The sequence below is a fragment of the Antechinus flavipes genome, chromosome 6 (assembly GCF_016432865.1).
Source record: "Antechinus flavipes isolate AdamAnt ecotype Samford, QLD, Australia chromosome 6, AdamAnt_v2, whole genome shotgun sequence".
NCBI lineage: Eukaryota > Metazoa > Chordata > Mammalia > Dasyuromorphia > Dasyuridae > Antechinus > Antechinus flavipes.
The window spans coordinates 77,438,251-77,461,853 of record NC_067403.1 but is presented as its reverse complement, the minus strand read 5'-3'; the positions used below and the strand labels follow the sequence as shown (position 1 = coordinate 77,461,853).

At 31.6% G+C, this 23,603-nt stretch overlaps 1 protein-coding gene across 1 annotated transcript in view; it reads left to right on the top strand.

Annotated features, from left to right (window-relative positions):
• The window catches only part of LRBA (LPS responsive beige-like anchor protein), a 745,582-nt gene that overhangs the window by 329,860 nt on the left and 392,119 nt on the right, over window positions 1–23,603 (top strand). The window contains exon 36 of the mRNA XM_051966352.1: window positions 21,597–21,763. Coding sequence (XP_051822312.1) covers window positions 21,597–21,763 — 167 coding nt within the window. The remainder of the gene's footprint in view (window positions 1–21,596; window positions 21,764–23,603) is intronic.

Sequence of the window (23,603 nt, the reverse complement as noted above, 5' to 3'; positions counted from 1 at the left end):
TATCATTTGCTTTGTGTGTTTCAGAGTGATTAACTCTTTTTGTCTTAGACAAAGCAATTTTAGCTGGCCTTCATAACACAAGAATGACTAGAAACCATATATTTGTCTCCTGGATCTTCCATCAAAGCATGAAGAAGTGAATTATTGAAAAGATAAAAATAAATTTGTTTGCTTTCTGTCAGAGTTCATATCCACAGCCAACCTTGATAGAACACCAGAATGATTTAGACAAGTTTGCTTTGGAGATTCATAACATATGCTTGCTGGACAGAATTGAGTTATCTCTGCTTTGGAGAGTAAGTTATTGTAGCAGGAGCTGACAGAGATGAAGATAACTGAGGGAAATTCAATTACCTTTTAGTGTTTTCTTTCTAATAGGATTCTTAATGTGAAAAAGATCCTTAGATGATGCGCCTCTGTTGCTTTGTGAAATTTGTTGTGATACCTGCTTCCAAGAATAAGTGAATCCTTAGTTACAGCCCTCCATTAAAGATGAAATATGCTGTTTATAGATAATAGTGGTATCAGTGAAAGGTCTCATTTCTACTAGTTGTATCAGATAGTCCTAATATACCTTGACCACCACTGTGGTTTTCTTCAAAAATTCTCCAGCAGATATACTTTGGTTATATATAAAAGAGTATGTATGGGGTGTATACCTTAATGATATTTTAACATGATTGTACCATGTTAAATGGTAACATAACACAGAAACAAAATACTTATTTTTCCTTCTGTGTTATTTTTTGTCATGATTTAAATATTTGTTTCTATAAGTGCTCTTGCTGAAAAGGTATTGTAAACTGTTGTTTTTCAAAGTCATACCCTTTTCTACTTTGTTGATTTATGTTGAATTCTAGTATCCCAACTCAAGTCCATTCAAATGTCATTCTAGAACCATGTAGCTGTAGTCCTATTTAATTGTAAATTATTTTACATAACATAATACACTATTTTTAATAAAGTATACTGAAGAGATTTATGAACTTGAAGAGTCTTGATCTGAAGTGTACTAAGAAAATAATGAGATTCTATAAATGGTTAGAACAGAATGCCTTTCACAGTTTTAAAGAATTACAAGAATTTTCAAGTTTAGTTTTAAATATTCAGTATTCCATTTGTTGAAAATTTATGAGACATATGTGGAGATATTAAGACCTTATTTTGCTCAGTCCATTTCAACCAACATTAAATGGTGCTTTGAAAAGCAAAAGAATAGGATGAAAATTGGAGCAGAAGCTAGTATGAATGGAGAAATGAGGATGATTGAATTTTGAAGAAAGAGTACACAAGACTGGCAACTGTTTGAATATCGAGAATAAAAAAAAGGGATAAATCAGCAATGAATGCAACTTTGTGATTCTGTGTGACTCCATACCTTAAAGATAGAAATGGGCAAAGAGGAAAGGTAGGGGGCAAGAATATGATGAATTCCTTTTTGAACATACGAGTTTAAAATGCTTTGGGATACTTTAGTAGTTCAGTATACAATTGATAATGTAAGACTGGATGATAATTGAATTTGTAGAAGCTTCAGGCAAGGTGATTGCAGAGAGAAGTGAAAAGAGTCCAGGGCAGCACCTTAGAAAATATCGGATCTTATTCCCACCCATTCTTATTCAAATGCTTCCATAGTTTGTAAAACATATGTAATGACATTTTATCTATATTGTTAGTCCTTCCTGCCCTCCTATGCAAGTCTTGTTCATGTCTTCTTACAAGTTCACTGAAAAGGTTCTTTCCAAAATCCTAGAACTTTGCTTCTCTTTATCTTGATGTCTTAAGGATACCAACAGAATCTTTAGATTTTCTTTTGTTATTCATTATTCTCATCCATTTTCTGCTTTGATCCTACATTTTCTTTAAATCATTCTTTACTTATTTTATTCTTCAAAATATATATTGATTTTATGAATTGGCTTCTCATGTCTACAGTGTGCCTCTGCATTTTTCTCTGAATGATATTTGTAGTCAGTTCTTTGGAGACTGTTACTTTCCATGTCATATTATACCACAAGTAGAATATTTATATTGAAAAGATGGTCCTTTTTGTCAAAGAGAAGTGTGTCAATTAAAAAAACTTCCAGTGTGTTCTCCTCCTTCTGTTCTAGTTCTGAGTCTTAATTCATTATTTAATTATACTGTGTATCTTAGAAATGAATACTGATGAACAAGCTCCATATTCATCCAACTTCAAATAATAATCTAAGCAATAAATATTCTATAGCTACTTTTTTTTTCATATGTAGCATATTATCTAAAATTATTTTGATCAGTTCCCTATCTCTTCTAGTAACTTCATAATGTTCAAAGATTCAATGCAACCAGAAAGTTGTCATAGGTAGAAATATTTGAATGATTTCATAATCCATAGGGATTTGCCTTTTAACTTGGACTTTGTGGTTGATTGCTTCCATTGTTTTTGGCAAATTCCTTTGCTAATCATGCATCTCCTACTTTGTAGTCCTGCTTGATGTTTATAATAATGGATCATCAATGAAGGCTTTATCCCTTATCATTTAATACATTTTTAATGATTTGGTTGGATGGAAAAGTTATAGAAGTAGAACTTTTAAGGTAGTATTTTTTCTGTTTTGAATCAAATACGTTTTAATAATAAGAATTCACTTTTTCAGTCAATTATGACATGTTAAGGGTGTAGTATTTTCAGAAATGTCACTAATTATTGCATTTTGCCTACTGCTGTTCTCATCAGGGAGGCCCTCAATTCATTTACAGATTATTCTCATAAAAATATTATGCAAACAGAAAAGTAGGCATATTGGTTAGTAGTTGATAGTTTCTGATTTTTCTTCAGTAATAAAGTCCATTATTTTCCTCCATTGACATGGTTTTGTTCCCTTTTTCAAATTCCTTCTGAATTAATCTCTTAGTTGAATAATTTGGTTGCTTAAAACACAAACTTCTATAAATTTGATCTAACCTATCTGCTTTTTTCTTTTTCTTTCTTTTTTTGTTTCTTAAGCATATGTGGGACTGTGATAAGAATGTGTTCTTAAGCATCTGAACATGGTGATGATACAGAGTGAAAACACTTTGTAATTTAAAAGTCCTGTTTGTCTTTTCCACTTTTTTCTATTTCTTATCCTCTGATATTCATCCTTAAATATAGCACTTTAAGACTTCTAATGCAAAAACATTGCAACTAAATGTCATAGTGGATAGGACATTGTACTTGTAATCAGGATGGTCTATATTCATATCTAATATCAGATGATTAATTAGTTGTGTGATCCTTCAGCAAGTCACTTAACTTTTTTCTGCCTCAGTTTCTTCATCTTTTAAATGAAGATAATAACACTTACCTCCCAGGTTTGTAGTGAGAATAAAATGAAATGATATTTCTAAAACACTTGGTAAATCTTAAAGCAATATACAAATACTATTCATTGTGGTGGCAAGGATTGCAATGGTGATGATAATAATAATAATGATATTGTGAAGATAGAATCAAGCCTCAAAATCCTTTTAAATGGGATACATGATGTCTCAAAATTATTTGGACAATCTGAATAGGGATGAAAAACTATGTGCATCACCTGTCAATTGGCTAGAATGACAGGGAAAGATAATGCTGAATGTTGGAGGGGGTGTGGGAAAACAGGGACATTGACCAGCTACACCCAGGGAAAGAACTCTGGGAGATGAGTATGAACCACTACATATAATTCCCAATTCCTCTATTTTTGTCCACCTGCATTTTTGATTTCCTTCACAGGTTAATTGTACACTATTTCAAAGTCTAATTCTTTTTGTACAGCAAAATACCTATATGGACATGTATACACATATTGTATTTAACTTATATTTTTAACATATTTAACAAATATTGGTAAACCTGCCATCTGGGAGAAGGGGTCGGGAGAAGGAGAGGAAAAATTGGAGCAAAAGGTTTTGCAATTGTCAATGCTGAAAAATTACCAATGCATATATCTTGTAAATAAAAAGCTATAATAAAAAAAAGAAAACTATGTGCATAAAGTATGTCTCTAGTCTAAACTATGGTATGCAGCTGCATAGCTAGATTATATAGCATGGCTATCACTCTATATAGTTTGAATGTACATTGCAAATTGACAATAAAATGAATACAGAAATTAAAATGATGTAAAAATTGGATTGGTTAGCCTTTGGGAAACTGAAAAATCTTTTAATTATTCCAAAGGTCTCTTAGGAACATAGATATGTCCTCTGGAACATATGGTCTATCTGGGACCACAATGATAAGTATTTGTGTGTTGCTTTAAGATTTGCAAAGTATTTTACAAATATTATTTCATTTTATTGTCACAACAAACCTGTGAGGGAGGTGCTATTATCTTCATTTAAAAGATGAAGAAACTGAGGCAGAGAGAAATTAAGTGACTTGCTGAAGGATCACATAACTAATTAATAGTCTGATACTAGATCTCAATATTTTTCTAGTGATATTGTTGGCAATGAGTATACTTTTTGAAGAATTGAAATTTAAGGTCACCCAAAGAACAGTGGAGAGGTGTGGATCATTAGGAGAAGAGGTATAAAAGGTGTTGTTAAAATAACAATATTGAAAAGTAAGTTGGATTAGTTACATTCAGAGAACAATATTGGCATCCTTTTGATGTTAGGAGGACTTGTAATAGGACTCCAGCATTGAAAATCATTGAATATACTTGAAAATTATAAAAATTTATGCTATTTGTCAGAAGAATGAATATGCTTCATAAGTTTTATTTTAAATATGGTTTCTGTTCAAACATAATATCCTGTGGCAAATTTTGGTGTATTACCCCTCTTGGATAATTATTTTAATTTTTAGAAGTAGTATTATTGAAAAATTATTTGTTATATACTATCATGTATGTTTGAAATGGTCTAGTTAATATTATATATGTTTTTCTATTTTTTATGTAGATAATTAAGTGTTCCATATCTTGCATGTTTTTTACTAAGTAAAAGTGCAAATATATCATCCGAAATAGCTACTAAACCTTGATCCTGCAGACTTAAGCATATCTACTTTCTATTATCAGTTTTAGTTTATAAAAGAGCTTAGCAGTTAATGTTGTTTCAAGTCTAATGATATTAAGGGATTTGATATTATGTGCCAAATAGGCTGGTATATCTAGTCTTTTTTTCCAATCATTTTTTATTGCTCTGTTTAAAATTCATAAATTAAAATTAATGATTATAAAATATATAATACCTAAAAATAAATAAATATTTTGCAAAGTTTGTTCATTTAAACTATATTATATTATAGTTACAATATAAAATGAAGATGTCTTATCTTTTTTACTCATCAACATTGAGAATATTTGTAAATAAAAGTGGAATGTTTTTCAATAGCTCACTTTTGAGGCCTGCCTTTTTCCCCCCCAAATTCTCAAAGGCAGTTTGAGAAGTCAGAGTTAAAGAGGAGAATACATTCTTTAAATTTTTTTTTTTGTGATAGACTCATTAATAAGTGATCCTTTCTCTTTATCCACCTGTCTCAAAAATTTTCTTTCATTTACCCCCTAAGTTGGAGGCAAAGAAAATGGTGTTTATTTGGTGGTGATGTGGGCATGGTGGTGGTGCATTATTTATTTATTTTGATAGTTTCAAATTAGCTGTCTCACTTTTGGGAGAATGTTTCACAAAGCAACTTCACTTTTTGCCTTCCTTTCTTTCTTATATCATTTCTCCCTTTTTCTCATTCATTCTTCTCTCTTTGCCTTATTTTTTAAACTTTTCCACTCAGTATTCTTAAAGTCCATTCATTTATAGGAGAAGTAGTGAGATTAAATTATTAAAAGTTTGGATAGTCATTATTGTAGTTTATAGTCTTTTATAATGCCCTATGTGCCAGGGCAGAGACTCTCCCTGTTTGACAGGGACAGAAAGAAAGGGGGAGAAAAATTTAATGAAAATAATAATTCCCAACATGCAGATACCACTTAGTCATAAATACAAAAACATGCACATACTTTTTTTCTAAGAGAGCTAGTTGTTAAACATTTATTTGTTTATTATTACTTCATTTTGAATGTGTGTTTTATTTTGGAGGGAAGAAAAATATATGGCATATACTTCTACACAAACATAGCTTAGTGATAAAAAACAACAAAAAAAAAAACCCAGCAGATTGATTTGAGAAAAATCATCTTTACTTTTTTTCTTTGTGTGCATAAAAATGAAAAGTGGTATGTTTGACAATACCTTCCTAGCTTGCATTTGTAGCTTATCTTTCTTCCCTTTTCCCCATTGATATTTTTTCTTTCCTAAAATGAAAAGTTATTCTGACAAGTACCAAAAAATATACATATGTAATATTAACATATGAAAATTAGTACATAATATAGAGGCATAGCACTAAGAGCTTGAAATGAATTAATAGGGTGAAGTAGTATGTAGAAAATTTAAATAAAAAACAGTCCTTTAATAAAATTTAAGAACCTTTCCTTTTTTATCCTCTTATTTCCAGCATATGATGGAAAATTTATTCCTTACTGTTAATAAAAGTCTTTAATGTCTTTCTAAACTTAAAATCCTCAGTGAAAAGGCTTTGACTATAGCAATCTATTCAGTTTTTCTGTTTAAAAACTTATTCTGCCTTGTTTTACTTTTTATTTGTAATATACATCTAGATATGCAGGATTTTAGAATAGGAATGAGATGCCAGAGATCATTTAAATGCCTGGTCCTTAACCTGATGTTTGTTTTATTTTCAATAACTTTTAATTCAATTTAGTATTTCCTTCAATTATGAATTCCTTTAAAAAACTCAAACTGTCATTCTGAGAAAGTTTATTGATTTTACTGGATTTGCAAAAATGTTAAGAAACTTCTAATCTAGTTTAAATCATTCTTCCTCCTTCTTTTAAAGACATGAAAATTGAAGGTTATTTATAGGTAACAGAATGATGTCTGTGCAAAAAGAGTAATTTCTTGGTGAATGTTTATAACAAAGACATATCTTAAGTTTGTGATATTAAACCTAATAAGATGGTTCAGAACAAAAATTGCATGTACCTTTGGTGTGCTATTTTATTATGTTGTACATATAAAGTTTCTATATATTTAAAATATTTACTTTTTAAAAAATAGTTTTCAAATAGTACTGTTCACAATATGTCATATAAGTCAATTAAAAACATAATACCCACACTCTGGTTTCATTAAAAATAGTTTTCTTGTCTTCATTCCTTTTTTCAACTCTGCTGTTAAAAATTCTTTTCATAGGGTCATAGAGACAGATTCTAGATTTGCAAAGCTCCCTCCAGGACTGCAACTAATGCTATCTTTTATAAGTTATAGCCTTATTAATGTATTATTGGTGGAGTTGTGAACTGATCCAACCGTTCTGGAACTGTTCCTGAAGGGCCATCAAATTGTGCATACACTGCCTGTATCCCAAAGAGATCATGAAAAAGGGGAAAGGATCCACATATGTCAAAATGCATGTAGCAGGCTTTTTTATAGTGTCAAGGAATTGTAAACTAAGTTGATGCCCATCAGTTGGAGAATGACTGAATAACTTATGGTATATGAATGTTATGGGATATTAAGGTTCTATAAGAAATGACCAGCAGGATGAATACAGAGAGGCTTGGAGAGCCTTACATGAACTGATGCTAAGTGAAGTGAGTAGAACCAAGAGAACATTGTGTACAGCAACGAGATTATATGATGATCAACTAACTCTAATGAATTTGGCTTGTTTTAACAATGAAATGATTCAGGTCAACTCCAATAGACTTGTGATGAAGAGAGCCATCTGCACCCAGAGAAAGGGCTATGGGGACTGAATGTGGATCACAACGTAGTATTTTCACCTTTGTTGTTGTAGTTTGCTTGCTCTTTTTTTCTTTCTCATTTTTTCCCCTTTTTGATCTGATTTTTCTTGTGCAGCATGATAAATGTGAAAAATATGTACAGAAGAATTGTATGTTTACATATATTAGATTATTTACTGTTTAGGGGAAGAGAATAGGGAGAAAGGAAGAAGAAAAATTTGGAACACAAGGCTTTGCCAGGCTGAATGTTGAAAACTAGTTTTACATGTATTTTGAGAATGAAAAGCTGTTATTAAAAAATTAAAAAACAAAGAAAAGCAAATTACAGTCTTAAAATTTTGTCTGGGACACAAAAAGTTGAGACTTTCTCAGCCATCCAGCCTGTTTGTGTCATTCTGCCTTGCTCTTTCTCATGTTGGAGTCATCAGATTGCACATGAAGTGTTTGGAGGGAGAAGTAATCCAGTCTAACCTCCTCGGTTCTTTTTCAACCCTTTAATTTGATGGCTGAGGAAAGTGGTTTAGAACAGTGGTTCTCAAACTTTTGTTTTCAGCATCTTTATCTTATTAAAAATTATTGAGGATCTCTCCAAAGCATTTTTGTTTATGTGGATTATATTTATAGACATTTGCCATATTGGAAATAAAAACTATTTTTGAATTTGTAGATCTTCTAAAAGAGTTTCAGAGATCCCCAGGATTCCCTACCAGGGGTCCTCAAACTTTTAAAATAGGAGGCCAGTTCACTGTCCCTCGGACTGTTGGAGGGCTGGACTATAGAAAAAATCAAAACTTTGTTTTGTGGGCCTTTAAATAAAGAAACTCCATAGTCCTGGCTGAGGGGGATAGTCGTCCTCAGCTGCTGCATCTGGCCCACGGGTTCATAGTTTGAGGACCCCTGCTCGAGACTATATTTTGAGAACCACTGGTTTAGAATGTTGAAATGATCTTAAGGTATTAAAGTCAAAATTGTATTGAATGGCAGATCTTGGATCTAAGATTGCAGAGATGATCTTCTTAAATCTTGTCCTGTAGCTTTCCATAATTCTTTGAGGTACTACCAGGATGACAAGATTTGAGACCAGATTACCTGCCTTTGGAGATGTTTATCAGAAATGCTTTGTTTTACAAATATATGTGGTAAATGAATATTACTTGGACATGTTTTATTTTCTGCATAAGTCTACCAATTTTTACTTTAAAATATGCACTTTTTTGAGAAGTTAAAAGACAAGATATGCCCAAAGAATTATACACATAGTAAGATACTGTATTATAAATTCTTTTGAATAATCATATCTCCTCACTGCTTATTAAACCTATGGTCATGAATATCTTTATCCTTTTTTTTTCTTGTTTTAAAAAACAACAAAATCTATGATACATTTTCAAATAAGAGAGAGACTTCTTTTGTAAATTTTGTTGGTGATTTCTTTATTTTACTGAATTAATCTATTACAACAATTAGTTTTTCAGGGGGCAAAGCCAATTATTTTTCCTAATTTCAGTGTTACTGGATGTTATCTCTGGTCACCCATCCATTTTACAGTTTTCCTAAATAAATATAGTGATGTGTATATTTTCATGACTTTCTAAATTCTAGTAGCATAAATGATATAAAAAGTTATTTTATAATGCTATAGTTTTAAATCATTATGAGATTCAGACCCATAGTTTATGAATTGTTGAGAATTTATCCCAAGGATCAGCCTATTGAAGTGATCATTTCTTTTAATTTTCTCATGATTCATAACTTTTTTTTAGTGTAATATCTCTTTAGCAGTCTTGTCAAGAACTTTTTCCATAGTATTATATTTATGTGTAAAATAAAATATATAAAATTACAAAAGAAACAAATTATTGAAATATAGTTATCAAAATATATTTTAAAATAATTTCATGAACTAGAGATCAAGAATTTATGAATTTTTAAGTTTCATTAATGACACATCTTCTTTTATTCCTTATAGTGAATGTGTTTGCCATAAGACAATTTTTTTTGCTCCTTTTCATAGAGACATAAATGAAACTAAAAAATAAATAAAAACAACAACTTGTATTTTGGAATTTTAATTTTAAATTTCAGTTTATGTCTGTGATAAGAATTGACTTTTATTGCATAATATTTAATGCTATTAAAATACTTCAACATAATCATCTTAAATGAACTATTTAACATTAAAAATCTAAGGTAAAAAATTCAAACCTTGCAATGACTATTAAAATAATTGTAAAAAAATTGCTTGGAAACTTTGGTTTGCAGAGATAAGAAACCAATTCATTGTATGTAGGCCATTAAAACAAAAATAGAAGGAATATTTTGATAAGTATTCCTTCTATTTAGCCTTGGTAGCTATTATCTGAAGGAGGAGTCTTTATTTCATTGGCTTGGGCTTTTGTCTTATTGATGAAAATTAATATTTTGAGGTACTGGATATCAGAGGTATCATTTTAGAATTAAAGGTAGTTGTCATTCTTATTGGTTGATTTTTGTTTGCTTCTGAGTTTTTAAGACTCAAAATTTCCAAAAACAATTTTCATTTTAAAAAATCCTCTTTAAGAGTATTGGTAAAATTGCTTTAGGCTGCATTTTCCCCCTTAAGAAAAGACTTTAAATCTGAGGTCAAGAATCAAGTTTAGAAGTATCTTAAATGGAAAGTTTTATAACTTCTTTATTTACTAAAATTATATTTTTAAAATAGATTTATCATAAAAGGAAGAACAGCTTCCTATTTTCACCTGATGATAATTTTATGTAAATATGTATATATAATGATGCAAACAAGAAGTCAGGGACAATATTTGAGTTAATTGAAAATCAGAGGTTTTTTTTTTAAGCTGCAGTATTAATTTAAGGTTTTGATTCATTTTAGGGTTACATCATTTTTTTCTATTTGAAGTTCTTACTAATTCTTATTATTTGAAAATATATGAACTAAAAGGAACCTAGTATTTTAAAAATGGGTTTGGTCTATAGGTCTAGAAAACATGCCTCTCTTCCACTAAATTTTATTTTATCTCATGTACATTTGCTCTTGCCACCGATTCTTTTTCTATTGAATCATGACATGAAAAATAAAATGGTGTAAGAATGTTATATATCTAACATAAAAAAAATTTCCAAATAAATTGAGGGGAGTTGGTGTTAAACTGTATTCCTTGGGTTTTAGTTGCTTACTTTCCAGATCCCTGAAATTCATTACAGTGCCTAGAAACTAAATCATTGACACAATTTTAAAATGCAAATTATTTACACACTTTACAATCCATACAAACTACAGCCAAATTATTTATTCAGTCGCAGCCTGTGTAATCCTTAGCGACATCTTTCCATACATTCTCATAGAAGTTTTGTGCAGCTTGCTTTATCCAGTAGAACTTTTGTCGCTATCAGTACAAAACAAAGATCAGTACAGATAGATAGGCCATGTATTTGTTTTATTTTCATATTACTATATAACTATTAATTTCATGTGTAGGTCATCAGTGGTACAGCTTACTTTTGCTGTGATGACTGTGTTAGCACCCTGGAAATCTTAGAATCAGCCAGAGTCAGCATAAACAAAAGTCCTTAGTCTTTATTCTTGGTCTTTAGAGGTAGGATTGCATTGGATGGATGTTGGAATCCTTACTAACTGATTCCAACTAACAACTAATTAGAGTTGAAACAAGGTACTAAGTAGAACTAATTAATACAAGGCTTGTGTTCACACCTTTACTCATTGGAGTTCAATGAGTTCATACCTCCCTTGAAGCTCTTTGGACCAGAGAGCACTATGGGAGAAAACCCATAATCCCTCTCTCTGGAAGGAGCATAAATAGGCCAATGGGCCAGTCGAAGGAGTTCTTCAGAGAGGGAAGAAGCTACAAGTCGGGATTTCAGCAGAATTACGCCAGAAGCCCTCTCTTTAAGGCAAGACAGATTTAACTTGGTGCTGGCTCTGGAGGCTGAAGAAAGCAGAGGCAGAAGCAAAGGACAAAGCGGCAAAAGCTCTTGGAACCAAGCAGAGAGATAGGCCTCTAAGCTAACCGGGCTATATTGGAGATAATAAAAGATCTGAACTTTTATCACATGGTTGCGCTTTGAGAAGAAAATAGGCCTCTAAGCTAACCGGGCTATTGGAGATAATAAAAGATCTGAACTTTTATCACCTGGCTGCTTTTTGAGAAGAAAAAGCTCACCACAGATGGAAGCAGAATCTCCAGGACCTTCCTTCTTCGGTTCCCACCCAGAGTGATCCTAGCTAGTCTTACTCCAGCCCCTAGTCCCTCCTACAATTTTCTGCATACACCAATTATTGAGCCAGCACAGGATAGTGGAAAGGGCCATTTTCCAAGTATATGCTTATAGAGTCTTGTCCAATTGGTAATTAATTAGTGCTCAGTTGTCAGAACCTCAGTGCATGAACTTGAGTTTCAGCCCTCTACATCTTGCCAACCTGAATTTCTCCATTGCACTTTGAGGCACCTACAGTTCCTATGAGGACCTCTCCTTTGAAAAAATCATGTTAGTTGCTGCTTCTTCTCCCTTTCTTATCATTTCAACAGAATTAAGACCTCTTCCCCCTATATTTCCTTCCTAGTTATCTCACACAAAGAGGTAGCTCTTCTTTTTTCCAAGGCAAGTGGTTGGTCCTATTGCAATTGCTTTCTCTATATTCTCACTTTCAGTCTTCCAGTCTCTCCCTGTTTTACCAGCTCTTCCCTATTGCCTATAAATATACTAGTTTTCCTCTTCTTAACAAGACTTACTTCATCTTTTCATTCTCATTGAAGTTACCATTGGTTTCTTGACTGCCAAATTTAATTCTTTTTTCTGGATCTTTATTCTTCTTGACCTACGTGCAGCTCTTCCCTCTGTTGATCGCCCACCCCTCTTCTCTCTAGCTTTCTATAACACTACTCTCCTTTGCTTCTTCTCCTAGCTGTCCCTTCTGTCTTCTTTGTTGAAACTTTATCCAGGTCACTCCTCACTAATCATTAGTCCCCTGATTATCTTGTCTTAGGCTTTCTCTTCTATGCTATATTGTCACTGGATGATCTTGTCAGTTGATTCCCAGAAGGATGGATGGCCATTTCTAAATTGATAATTACAAAAGCCAAAAGAACTAGAGAATCCATCAAGTTTTACAGATCCTCTGTAAGGAGGTATAAAAAGACATGGCAAGAACTGCATAGGTTGGAATTGAATAAATAGGTTATAAGTTATATGGATTTTGTACTGATGTTTCTGGAGTCCATTGACTTTGTTTCCATATATCTTGTTCTTACCTCTCTCTTTAGGTCTCATTCCTAATGACTAACTGTCTTAAGAATTTTCAAACTGGACTTCGCTTTGGCATCTCAGACTCAATATGTCTGAAAAAGAATTCATGTCTTCTCTCCCCCCCCCCCCCACAAGTTCAAGTTCTCCTTTCTTCTCAGTTCTTCTGTGTCTGTTATAAGTATTTTCATCCTCACAGCTTCATTGACTTCCTTGACTATCCACTCTCTCTCTGCACACCCAATCTGTAATCAGGTCTTATCCTTTTTGTTTTCACAATATCTTTTATGTATGTCTCCCTTTCTTTCTTTATACTGTTACCACCCGTATACAGGTCCTCATCACTTTTCATCTAGACTGTTGTGATAACCATCACTTTTGTTTCTCTTCCAGCATCTTTTCACTCAGCTACCTAGATGATCTTAATTTTAGGACTGACTTTTGTCCTCTCTCTTTTCATTGTGTTTCAGTGGCTCTTTTATTACCACTCCCCCTGTCTCTTAAAGTTTGACACCTTTACTCTTTATAGTCTTTTACCCCCTCCGTGAATTCTATGATTCAACGCTTCTGAACTACTTTGTATTTCTTGTTCTTGACCCTCTATCCCCTAATTTGGGCCTTTTAGTTTCCTGGCTTTTCTTGCTCACCTTTGCCTGCTGATTTCCTTCAAGGCTCAGCTGAAATCCAACTTATTCTAGGAAGTCTTTGTTGGTCCTTTCTCTTGTTGGTGCCTTTCCTCTAAGTTTACTTCTCACTTACATTGTATGCAGTTACTTGAATATTATTTCTCTCATTAGAATTTGAGCTCTCAATGATTTTGTCTTTCTTTGCATTTCTGATGCTTAGCATAGTCTCTGGTATGGGTAAGTGTTTAATAGACTAACAACTGATTCTCCACCATACATTGATTTGTCCATCTAATTAAATTAATAAATGGAGAAGCATTTATTATTTATTTAAATAGTATGTGCTGAGCATTGTATTAAGCATTGGAAATAGAAAAAAAGCAGTATTTCTCTCAGGAAGCTTAAATTCCTCATATAAGAAATTAGAGAATGAAAAGGAGGAAATAGAAGGTGTGAGCATAGCATCATGGCTGGGGTGTGGCCAGGAAATGCATAAAGTAAAAACTCAGCATTTAGAGTGTAGGGGCCCTAGAATTCAACTTCTTATGAAAACTGAAGGTCAGAGTAAAGGGTCCATAATTTAGAGATCTCTGAGACAAGCAGGGACTGCCTGCCCTTCCAACAAAAGGCAGTCCAACTCGCACTTTCAGAAATCCAGAGACCAGTACTGAAGAAGTTTACCCTACTTGGGGACAGCCATGATTTTAGGCAGTTCTTTCTTCTTTCCCGCTGTAATCTGCATGTTTCTGTTTTTCTCATGGGATAATGTATTTGTCTATTTCCCTAGTTCATCTCATTTAGTTCATCTCAGGCCTGGGGATAGGGCAGATCACATATATTTGTGGATGGTTATAAACTTGCCTCTTCTCAGTTTAGTTGATTCTCATTTTTTGGTTTTGCTTGTGATTGTAATTATCCTCTTTCTTACATACATGCTATACATTTAGTGGTGACATTAGGTCTTCCCTGCAACCACCAAACACAGTCAACTGGGACTCTATGAATACCGACAACTTAGATGCTTTATGATAAAGGATTTGTTATTAATAATCTTAAATATGTGCATTTTCCAGAAAAAATTATCAGAATATTCTTCAAGCCTAATTCAACATTGTTCATCCTTGTAGTGATCCACATAGTATTAAATACAACTTACAGGAACATATAAGTGTCACCAACCTATTGCTCTGCCTGATAACTTATGTGCCTGATTTTAGGTATAGAAATGCTTTGTGCTGTGAGGTCTTAAAACTTCTTTCCCCGTTAATATATTGTCTCAATTGCTTCATCTTTCCCCCATCTTTTTGAACTACCAGTTTCCTACAACTTTGTGACCTAAATGTCGATTTCTTGTTCAATAATTGGATTTCTGTATAATCAATAAGAACTGTTCTATATTGTAGCTTTTCGATTGGACTACTTAAAACAGAAAGTTCTTCGAAAATCTTGGTGTGATTATCATTAAAGGAATCCTTTACTTATCATGCATTTTAGTCTTCTTAAAAATACTTTCTCAATCAGTTGAACATCTTATTCTGAATTGTCTTGATGCAATATCAGTATATTTTAAAGTGTATTTTCCTAATAAACCTATTTCCTATATAAATCTAGCTAAAATGAGTCAGATGGAAATGTATTGTTAATTTAAAAAAAATTAATGTCTAACTTTTATTTTGAATAGTTTACATGTTTTCTACTGGATAAAACAATTGTTTTATCTTGAAATTGTACAAGAGGACAATCATTTTTATCGATCAGTTTAATTGCTATAAAAGTAGTCTCTCAGATTTGTACTCTGTGAACCATCTAAATTTTTAATGTTATTTCCTCTCTTTCCTCATATTCACCTGGAATAGAAACCACCTAATTGAAGTAATACAGCAATTCATTTAACATTTTATCATTAACCCTTTTGTATTTAATTAATATATTTGTACTAGTATCCTAATGAATTAACTAGTTTTATTTTGAGGGCATTGTGATTTTTAAATACTTTTTTTTTTCATATGTAAACTTAATGTTTTAACCAAATGCTTTTAATCTAGGTATATTTCTTGCTGGCAGCTTTGTAATCCATCTTAAGTGAGTGAATTAATTTCCAAAGCCATTCCTGTTAGATAAGTGATTAAAGGATATAAACAAATTGTTCTCGAAAGAAAAAATACTGTTAAGAACCACATGAATGTTCCAAAATCACCAAATAAGGAAAATACAAATGAAAATACTTTTGAGTTTTTACCTCCTAATCTGTAAATTGGCAAAAATAATGAAAGATGAAAGTATTCAAAGTTGAGGGGTTTGTAGCAAGATAGACAAACTAGTACATCATTAGTAGAACTATGAACCAACACAACCATTTTATAAAGCATTTCAGAATTAAGTAAATAAAATCACTAAAATGCCCATTTCTTTTGACTTGGGAATTTCACTATCAGCTTCATATTATGGGAAGGCCACTAATTATAAAAAAGTTTCTGTATACAACAATATCTTCATTGTAGCACTTTTTGTGATAGCAAATGATTGGAAACAAAATAGATGTTTGTTAATCTAGGAATGGTTAAGCAAATTGTAGTACATGAATACAATAGAATATTATTGCATTATAAAAAATGATGAATTTTATGATTAAAAAGAATCATGGACATATCTACATGGAATTGATCCAGAATAAAATAAGCAGAGCCCAAGGGAACAATTTAGATAATGACTACAACAATATAAAAAATAACCATTAAAAGAAATCAAAATTGAATGCTGCAAAATTATAATGAATTAAGTGTGGCTCAGAAGAAGCTATATGAGGAAACACTTCAATGCCATCCTTTTGCAGAAGTGGGAGGATCATAAGTTTTGTGCTTTGCATATATTTTCATACTCTATGTTTTTGTCACTTCTTATGATTCTCTCCCTCCCCTCCTCCCCCCATCTTTTTTGGCTTTAAACATATTCTATTTATTGTGTGGGGTGTTATGTAGGATATGTTATATAGGATAGTTCTCTGGGAGGAGAAAAGAAAAGGATACATATAAATAAATAGATAGATATACATACAAATACGCAAAAATAGAATGTCAAAAACTTTCTAAAGGAATTCATTTTGGCCAATTTGCTTATTTGTATTGAACTCAATTCATCTGTATAAAATTATTATTATATGGAAAAATTCTTAGAAATTGTCGATTTTTTTTTTTTTTGGTTGGTTGATCTTTTATGTTCTCTGCACATAGCCAATGACTGATAATGATGTGCATGTCTATATTTCTTAAAGATACATCAGTATTTTCAACATAATTGATATAATTTCATATAAAACTAGGTTTGCAAATTGAGCCTTTGTTAAGCATCCTCCACTTACATTTTATTTCATGATTTGATCGTCCCTTCCATTTCCTAATTAAAATATTGATTAAATTTTGTTTTATAATTCATGAATTCTACTAAAAGAATAGAGCAATAGTTAAAATGCTGAGTTAGAGACTTGTTTATAATCACATAACTCATTCTTGGTTACCATAAATTATTTTTGTTAGAAACTACAGCATTTGTGGGTAGTCTCTTTATAGTGGTTGACTATCTTTGATCTCACAAAAACTCTCCAGCTACATCATAATTACAGGTTGGAATACTGGAGAATGGGCTTGGGTTTTTAGATCTATGTGTTGTGTTCCTGTGTAAGCATTGCTATTTTTTTTTTTTTAATTGCTATCTGTATAAATTTGGGCAATTAACTGATTTCTTTCGTGCTTCGACCTGATGACCTCTCAGGGCTCTTGTAGCTTTGCACCTATGACCTTTCCTCCTTGCCCATCTTGATTATCAGCAGCAATCTTAAAGAACAGCATTCTTAATGGTGCACCATGGTTGGCAGACTGCTAAGGACTGTTTAACATTTTGCTTTAAATCTAGCTAAATATCCTTGAGTAGTTATATCTTGTATGGAGGGAGTGTGGAACACAAAGTCCTGGATTTGGAGAGAGGAAGAAGAATGCTGCATTCAAAACCGGTTCTCACTGAATTAGTAGATGTGTGAACATAAACCAATTTATTTACCATCTTTTGTCCTCTGAATCTTCCCTTGTAAAATGAGAATGTAATACTTCATAGTATTTCTTTCTTATGATAGTTGAAAAATGCAGAGTTTGACATGCCTGAGAGACCTATATAAATGTCAGCTATTCTTATTATGAAGCACATATGATACTGGTTTAACAGAAAGAATGATTTACTTTATGGCAGAAAGGATTAGAATCCAGGATAGTAGAGAAGAATGGAAAAGGCACTGAATTAAGAAAATGAGTTCAAGTCCCAAATCATTCATAACAAACTAGCCCACGGGATCATGGGCAATTTTTTTCTGAGTTTTGTTATCTGTAAAATGAAGTAGGGTGGACTACGTGATCTTCAAAATATTTTGTAGCTCTTAACATTCTTTTATTCCTTTAACATAAAGAGACAAAGAAAGAGGAGATGGGGAAGAATGGAAGAAGGAGAGGAAGAATCCTGGAAGAGAAGGGAAGGGAGGAAGTAGTGCCTATTTGTCAGACATTATGATAACTGTTTTTCAGATAATATCTCATTTGATCCTTACAACTACCTTGAGAGATAGATGGTATTGTTATTCTTATTTTGCAGTTGAGGAAACTGAGGCAGAATTAAGTAACTTGCCTAGAGTCACACAGGTAGTGAATCTGTGATGCCTCATTTGAACTAAGTGCTTCCACATACCAGGCCCAGAATGTTATCCACTGAGCCATCATTTAAAATCGGAATAGATTCATTTTATTCAGAATTAAATTAATTTTCATGTAGTTTTTTCTTGGAGATGCCTATTGTCTCCTCTGTTTCTATGATTCCCCTCTCCCCCAAGTTGTGAATAGTATTTAGATATTTCTTGAGTGGTTATTTAATAATACAACATGAATTTCTTGGAATGTTTCTGGTAGCTTTTTAATACCACATTCTGGTGAGAATGGATGGCAGTGAGTGAAAAGGGAAGCAATATCCAGTTTTACAGACATTCTGTTTTTGATAGGAATATGTTGATTGTTTTGACCACAAAGATGGACTCTTAATTAACTTGAATTTCATTATAATGCAGAAATTAAAATAATTTTTATTTTTTAAAATGCAAAATATTCTGACTTATTTAGTGTAATTGTTCTCTTTGTTAAAATGTTTTTTTTTTCCTCTCAGCATATTGAATATAGTTCTCAAGAGTGAAAGTTAATATTAAAATCCTGTTTTGCAAATATGAACTCCAAGAAAAAAAAATTTTAAGCTTCAAGCACCACCAAAGTTATTCTGTTTACTCTTAACTTAATAGTAGGGAATATGCAGGAATCAGAAACCTATTTTTTTGTGTGGCATCTAGGTAGATAGAATGAGGGGTTTGTATGTCAGGAAACCTGAATTCAAATCCTACTTTTAATACTACTTGTGTGTCCTTGGCTCTTAACAACCTCTCTTACTTAGTCAGAGGTTTTCATCTAACAAAATGGAAATAATAGAATCTACCATACAGGATTGTTGTAAGGATATAATGAGAAAAATTGTGGTAAGCAACATTAGCTATTTACCCTTTAACCTGAACTATGAGCAGAAAATCTAGTCTCTGTACTTCAGAATTCTTTTCATTGAAACATTTTGAAAAATTTTGCCATTTGATATTTCAGTTCAGATTTGAAAAGCATTCTTACTTAGAGGATAGGACTAGGTAGAGCTGTGACTTCCAGAACATGAAAAAAGAAAGGTTTCAAATACAAATAGTAAATAAATAACGAATTATAATTGGGTAAAATCTTAAATAATTTTTTTAGAGCTAGATAGTTTGCTCATTTTAACTTTTTCATTTATGAGAGATCATGCTTTGAAATTTTTAATAGTATTAACTGTGGTTCATTTTCACGAAGGTCTACATTAGATATCATTCCCTAAAATGCTTTGATCTATTTTAATTATGATAATCTTATACTCAGGCTATGTGCAGGTTAGACTAGTAAGGTGAAAGCTAATGGTAAAGTGTTAGAAATCTCAATATTAATTTTTTTTAAATCACAAAAATTTGATTATTATGTTGGCAAACATGTTTTAGACATTATCTTTTTTCTCCCTTGTGCTCCTTTTCTCTACCCCCTCTCCCTCACAAATTCAAGCCCTTCCAACAGCCACTGCAAATAAGTACAAGTACATATATACTTGAAATTATTTTAAGTCTGAAGTTGCTAATCAGATAACTATTAACAGTTTTTTTTAATGACTTTAGTTATCATATTTATATATGGAATTTTATGGTGGATTCATAAAGAATTTGTTCAAAATTATATAATAAAGATTTTTTTAGGAGTTACAAGTCCATTATATCTTTTATAAAACATTCTAGTTTGGTTTCCATTTTATCATCTTTTAAGGTCAAATGTGACTTTAATGTTGCACAAAGAGACAGAGATTGATAATCGAGAAAGAATAGCCCTCTAATGTGATTTATATCTATGGATTTTATGTCAGATATGAAAAGTTGCTGCTCAAATTGTAAAGGAGGATCCATTAAAGAGCACTTTAAACCATTTTACTACTTAGCTTACTCTGGACAGTTGTTTTTTAAATTATTCCTTTTTAAGCAAACTATAAACTTACATCTTATCAAATCTTTATCAAGTGTTCTTAGAGGAAGTTAAGAAAATGTTCTAATGTTACTGAACAGGATAGAAATAATATATTTTTTGAAAAGACCTCCAGTAGTTCAGTAATTTCTTTAAAGATGTATGAGGGTACTCCCTATTATGAACTGGAAATTATTATCCCTGTAACTTCTAGTGTATAGATATCAGTTTAGACATTGATAGTGTAAGGAGGTAATACTAATATTTAAATTTTATTATATACATATACACACGTACATATAATACTAAAATTTTAATTTCATGTGGATAACAACATATAATCTTCATTTCATACTTTTAAACACCTTCTTAGTTTCAGGATAAGAATTCAAAACAAATTCTGTGAAGCATCCTGGCCCTTTGATCAATTTGTGAGTGTCCGAAAAATTCACATGTCTGTTGACTTATTGTTAGACTGTAATAATTATTGCGATGTTTTCCATTTTTAATAAAATCCTAAGATAACATTTTCTCCCTTCTCTAAATATATCACATTTATTTAGTTTTTTAAGTGCTGTACTATTCTTCAGTTAACTTATAATTTGTATAGACCCTTCACACTTTATGTGTGTATGTATGTATGATGTTTTACCTTTTAAATTCTTAAATATTGATGCAGTTCGTAAGTTGTGTCTCTAAAAGGGTTAAAAACTCTTATTTAGGAATAATGAGAAAGATGCCAATGTAGTGGAAGTTTATTGCTGGTGAAAGTTCTTCCCTGAGTATGCTTTCAACAATCTTCACTTGAGCAAGGGTTATGGATTTTCTGTACTAACGCTAGAATTAGTCCTTTACTTCTTGAAGGTGTGTGGAATAAGGTCAATTGTTTTTTACCTTATTTACCTACCAAACATTGATTTTAAACATTCATATCAGTTTTTCATTCTCCCCCCCCCCAAAAAAAAAAATATATCATTTGTGTGGCTGCATAGCATAGTGAAAAGAGTGGAATACTCAAAGTCAAGAAAACCTTTCAGTGGAAATGTATTAGAGACATCTTGCAACTGTACATTAATGGGCAAGGCATTAAGTTTGGGCCTCAACCATAAAATGGGCATAATAAGAGCACCTTGGCTACAAAAGCTTTTGTAAGATTTGAATGAGATCATACTTTTGAAGTGCTTTTCAAACCTTACATAATAACATTTATATATTTCATTATTTGTTATTATTATTTATATAAGTTGACTACTATTTTAATTTCATTCTATGAATTTATAACTTTTTCTGGTATTTTAAAAAATTATCAATATTTTTCCTCTTTGAAGTCATTGTGTGCTCAGTATTCTGCTGATAAGCGAGAAGAGGAGAAGATGTGTGATCACTTAATAAGAGCAGCAAAGTATCGGGACCATGTGACAGCAACTCAACTAATCCAGAAAATTATCAATATACTGACGGATAAGCATGGAGCCTGGGGAAATTCAGCACCAAGGTAAAGAGATGACTCTAAGTTTTGGATACTGATGTTCTGGCTGACCTATATGTGAACATGTGTTTTGGGTTATATTCAAATCCAAGTAAGGCACAGTCTAATGTTTCATTTGTGATCCATGATAAATCTAAAATAAATTTTAAAAAGGGGAAATTGGGCAGAGGGAAAGATAGTTATTTCTTTGAAAATCTGCCTTTTTCAATTAAATTTAACATTGATGAATAATTTATGTAAAACAGCTTAAGAACACTTTTACCTACATGTTTATTTTTTAGTAAAAAGTTTTTAAGAAAAAAATCTTATATATTAAGTAAGTTATGCTTGTAAGTGAATGACTTTCTAGATAAGTGTAATAAGAAAATTAAATCATATTTAAAATCTCTTGAGTTTTAAAAAACATCATTAGAAGAACTTTTTTGAGTAATTGTTGTAGAATATCTTTTAAGAAAGATAGGAATAGTTCAACACTTTAAAAAATAATTCTTGAAAATGGGCCAATTGATGTTTTGTATTTAATCATTTAAGACTACTGATTTCAACATCTTGGGCATAATTTTATCCTTCTTTACCACTACATTGTAGGTACTTAATAAATACAGTTGTTTCTTTTAGTTTTAAGGTAGGTCAAATGTTAAAACTCTCCCTGTTGTATTTTTCTATACTTTAAGGTTTAGATATTTAAATGTACAATGTATGAAAATAAACTGGTAAAAATTATTGGACACAATGGAAGGCAAATTATTATTATGTTACCTGGATTCCTTTTCATTAATCAACAAATCTTTGTTTAATATGTTCTAGATATTTTGCAATACTATGTATTATTTATTTTCAGGTAAGCCAAGTTTTACCTTGTTTAAAAGGCAAATCCAGACTTAGAAATAATATTTTTATAGTTAATTAATAAATATGTCTTGACATGCTTTTTTGTATGTTTTTATTTGTTTAGAGTACATTGTAGACTTAAAATAGTGGAGATTTGAGTAATTCATATATTGAAGTATATTTTCTTATACAAAATAAATAAATATGCATGTGTTTATATATATGAAAAATATATACATATTTTTGAAAAATCTGGATTACTTATTGCCCACCCACCCCACCTAAACACTGAGTAGGTTATGAGCTTCTTAAAAAAAAGAGGAATTGTCTCTTGTTTGTAGTTATGTTGCCAAATTTAGCAGAGTATCTGCTATATTAGTGACTGCTAATTGACTACTTAATTGATTGGATTTCGCAAAGTTAATGTTTGTAGTATAAGTTGAGAGGATTCTGTTGAGGACTAAAGAAGACAAAAAAATGAAAAAAGAGCTTTTTGATATTGCTTTCCACTACCTCAGAGAAAGCCTCTTCTGCTTTATAACATTTGTATTGCCTGTGCAGTATTGTGGATAGTTAACTTGTATATATTATGGCACAGAATCCCAAAACACCTTGGTTTTTTTCTGGATTTCATTTGTGGAATGAACATTAGAAATTACTCTGATGTATAGTTTCTCCTGAAGAGAATGTCAAAATTCTGTAATTAAAATCTTCAAGTAAGGTATGCTAAATTTGTTTGTGGTTTCACTGACTGCATTATATTAGAATTTCATTTAATGGGTTCTCATATATAGTGATAAACCAGTGCTCTTGAGTATTTTGACATTTCCTTTTTGGAATTATTTTAGTATTATGTAGATTAAACGTAGAGAGTATTGTGAAAGACTGATCGAACTGAACACTGTTTCTTTAAAGCTTATTAGGGCCTCCTTCATTAGACTCATGAGTCTAGACACAGAGGGCTGTGGTACTTTCTATTTGATTGCTGATTTGACTCTTATGAATTCAAACATAA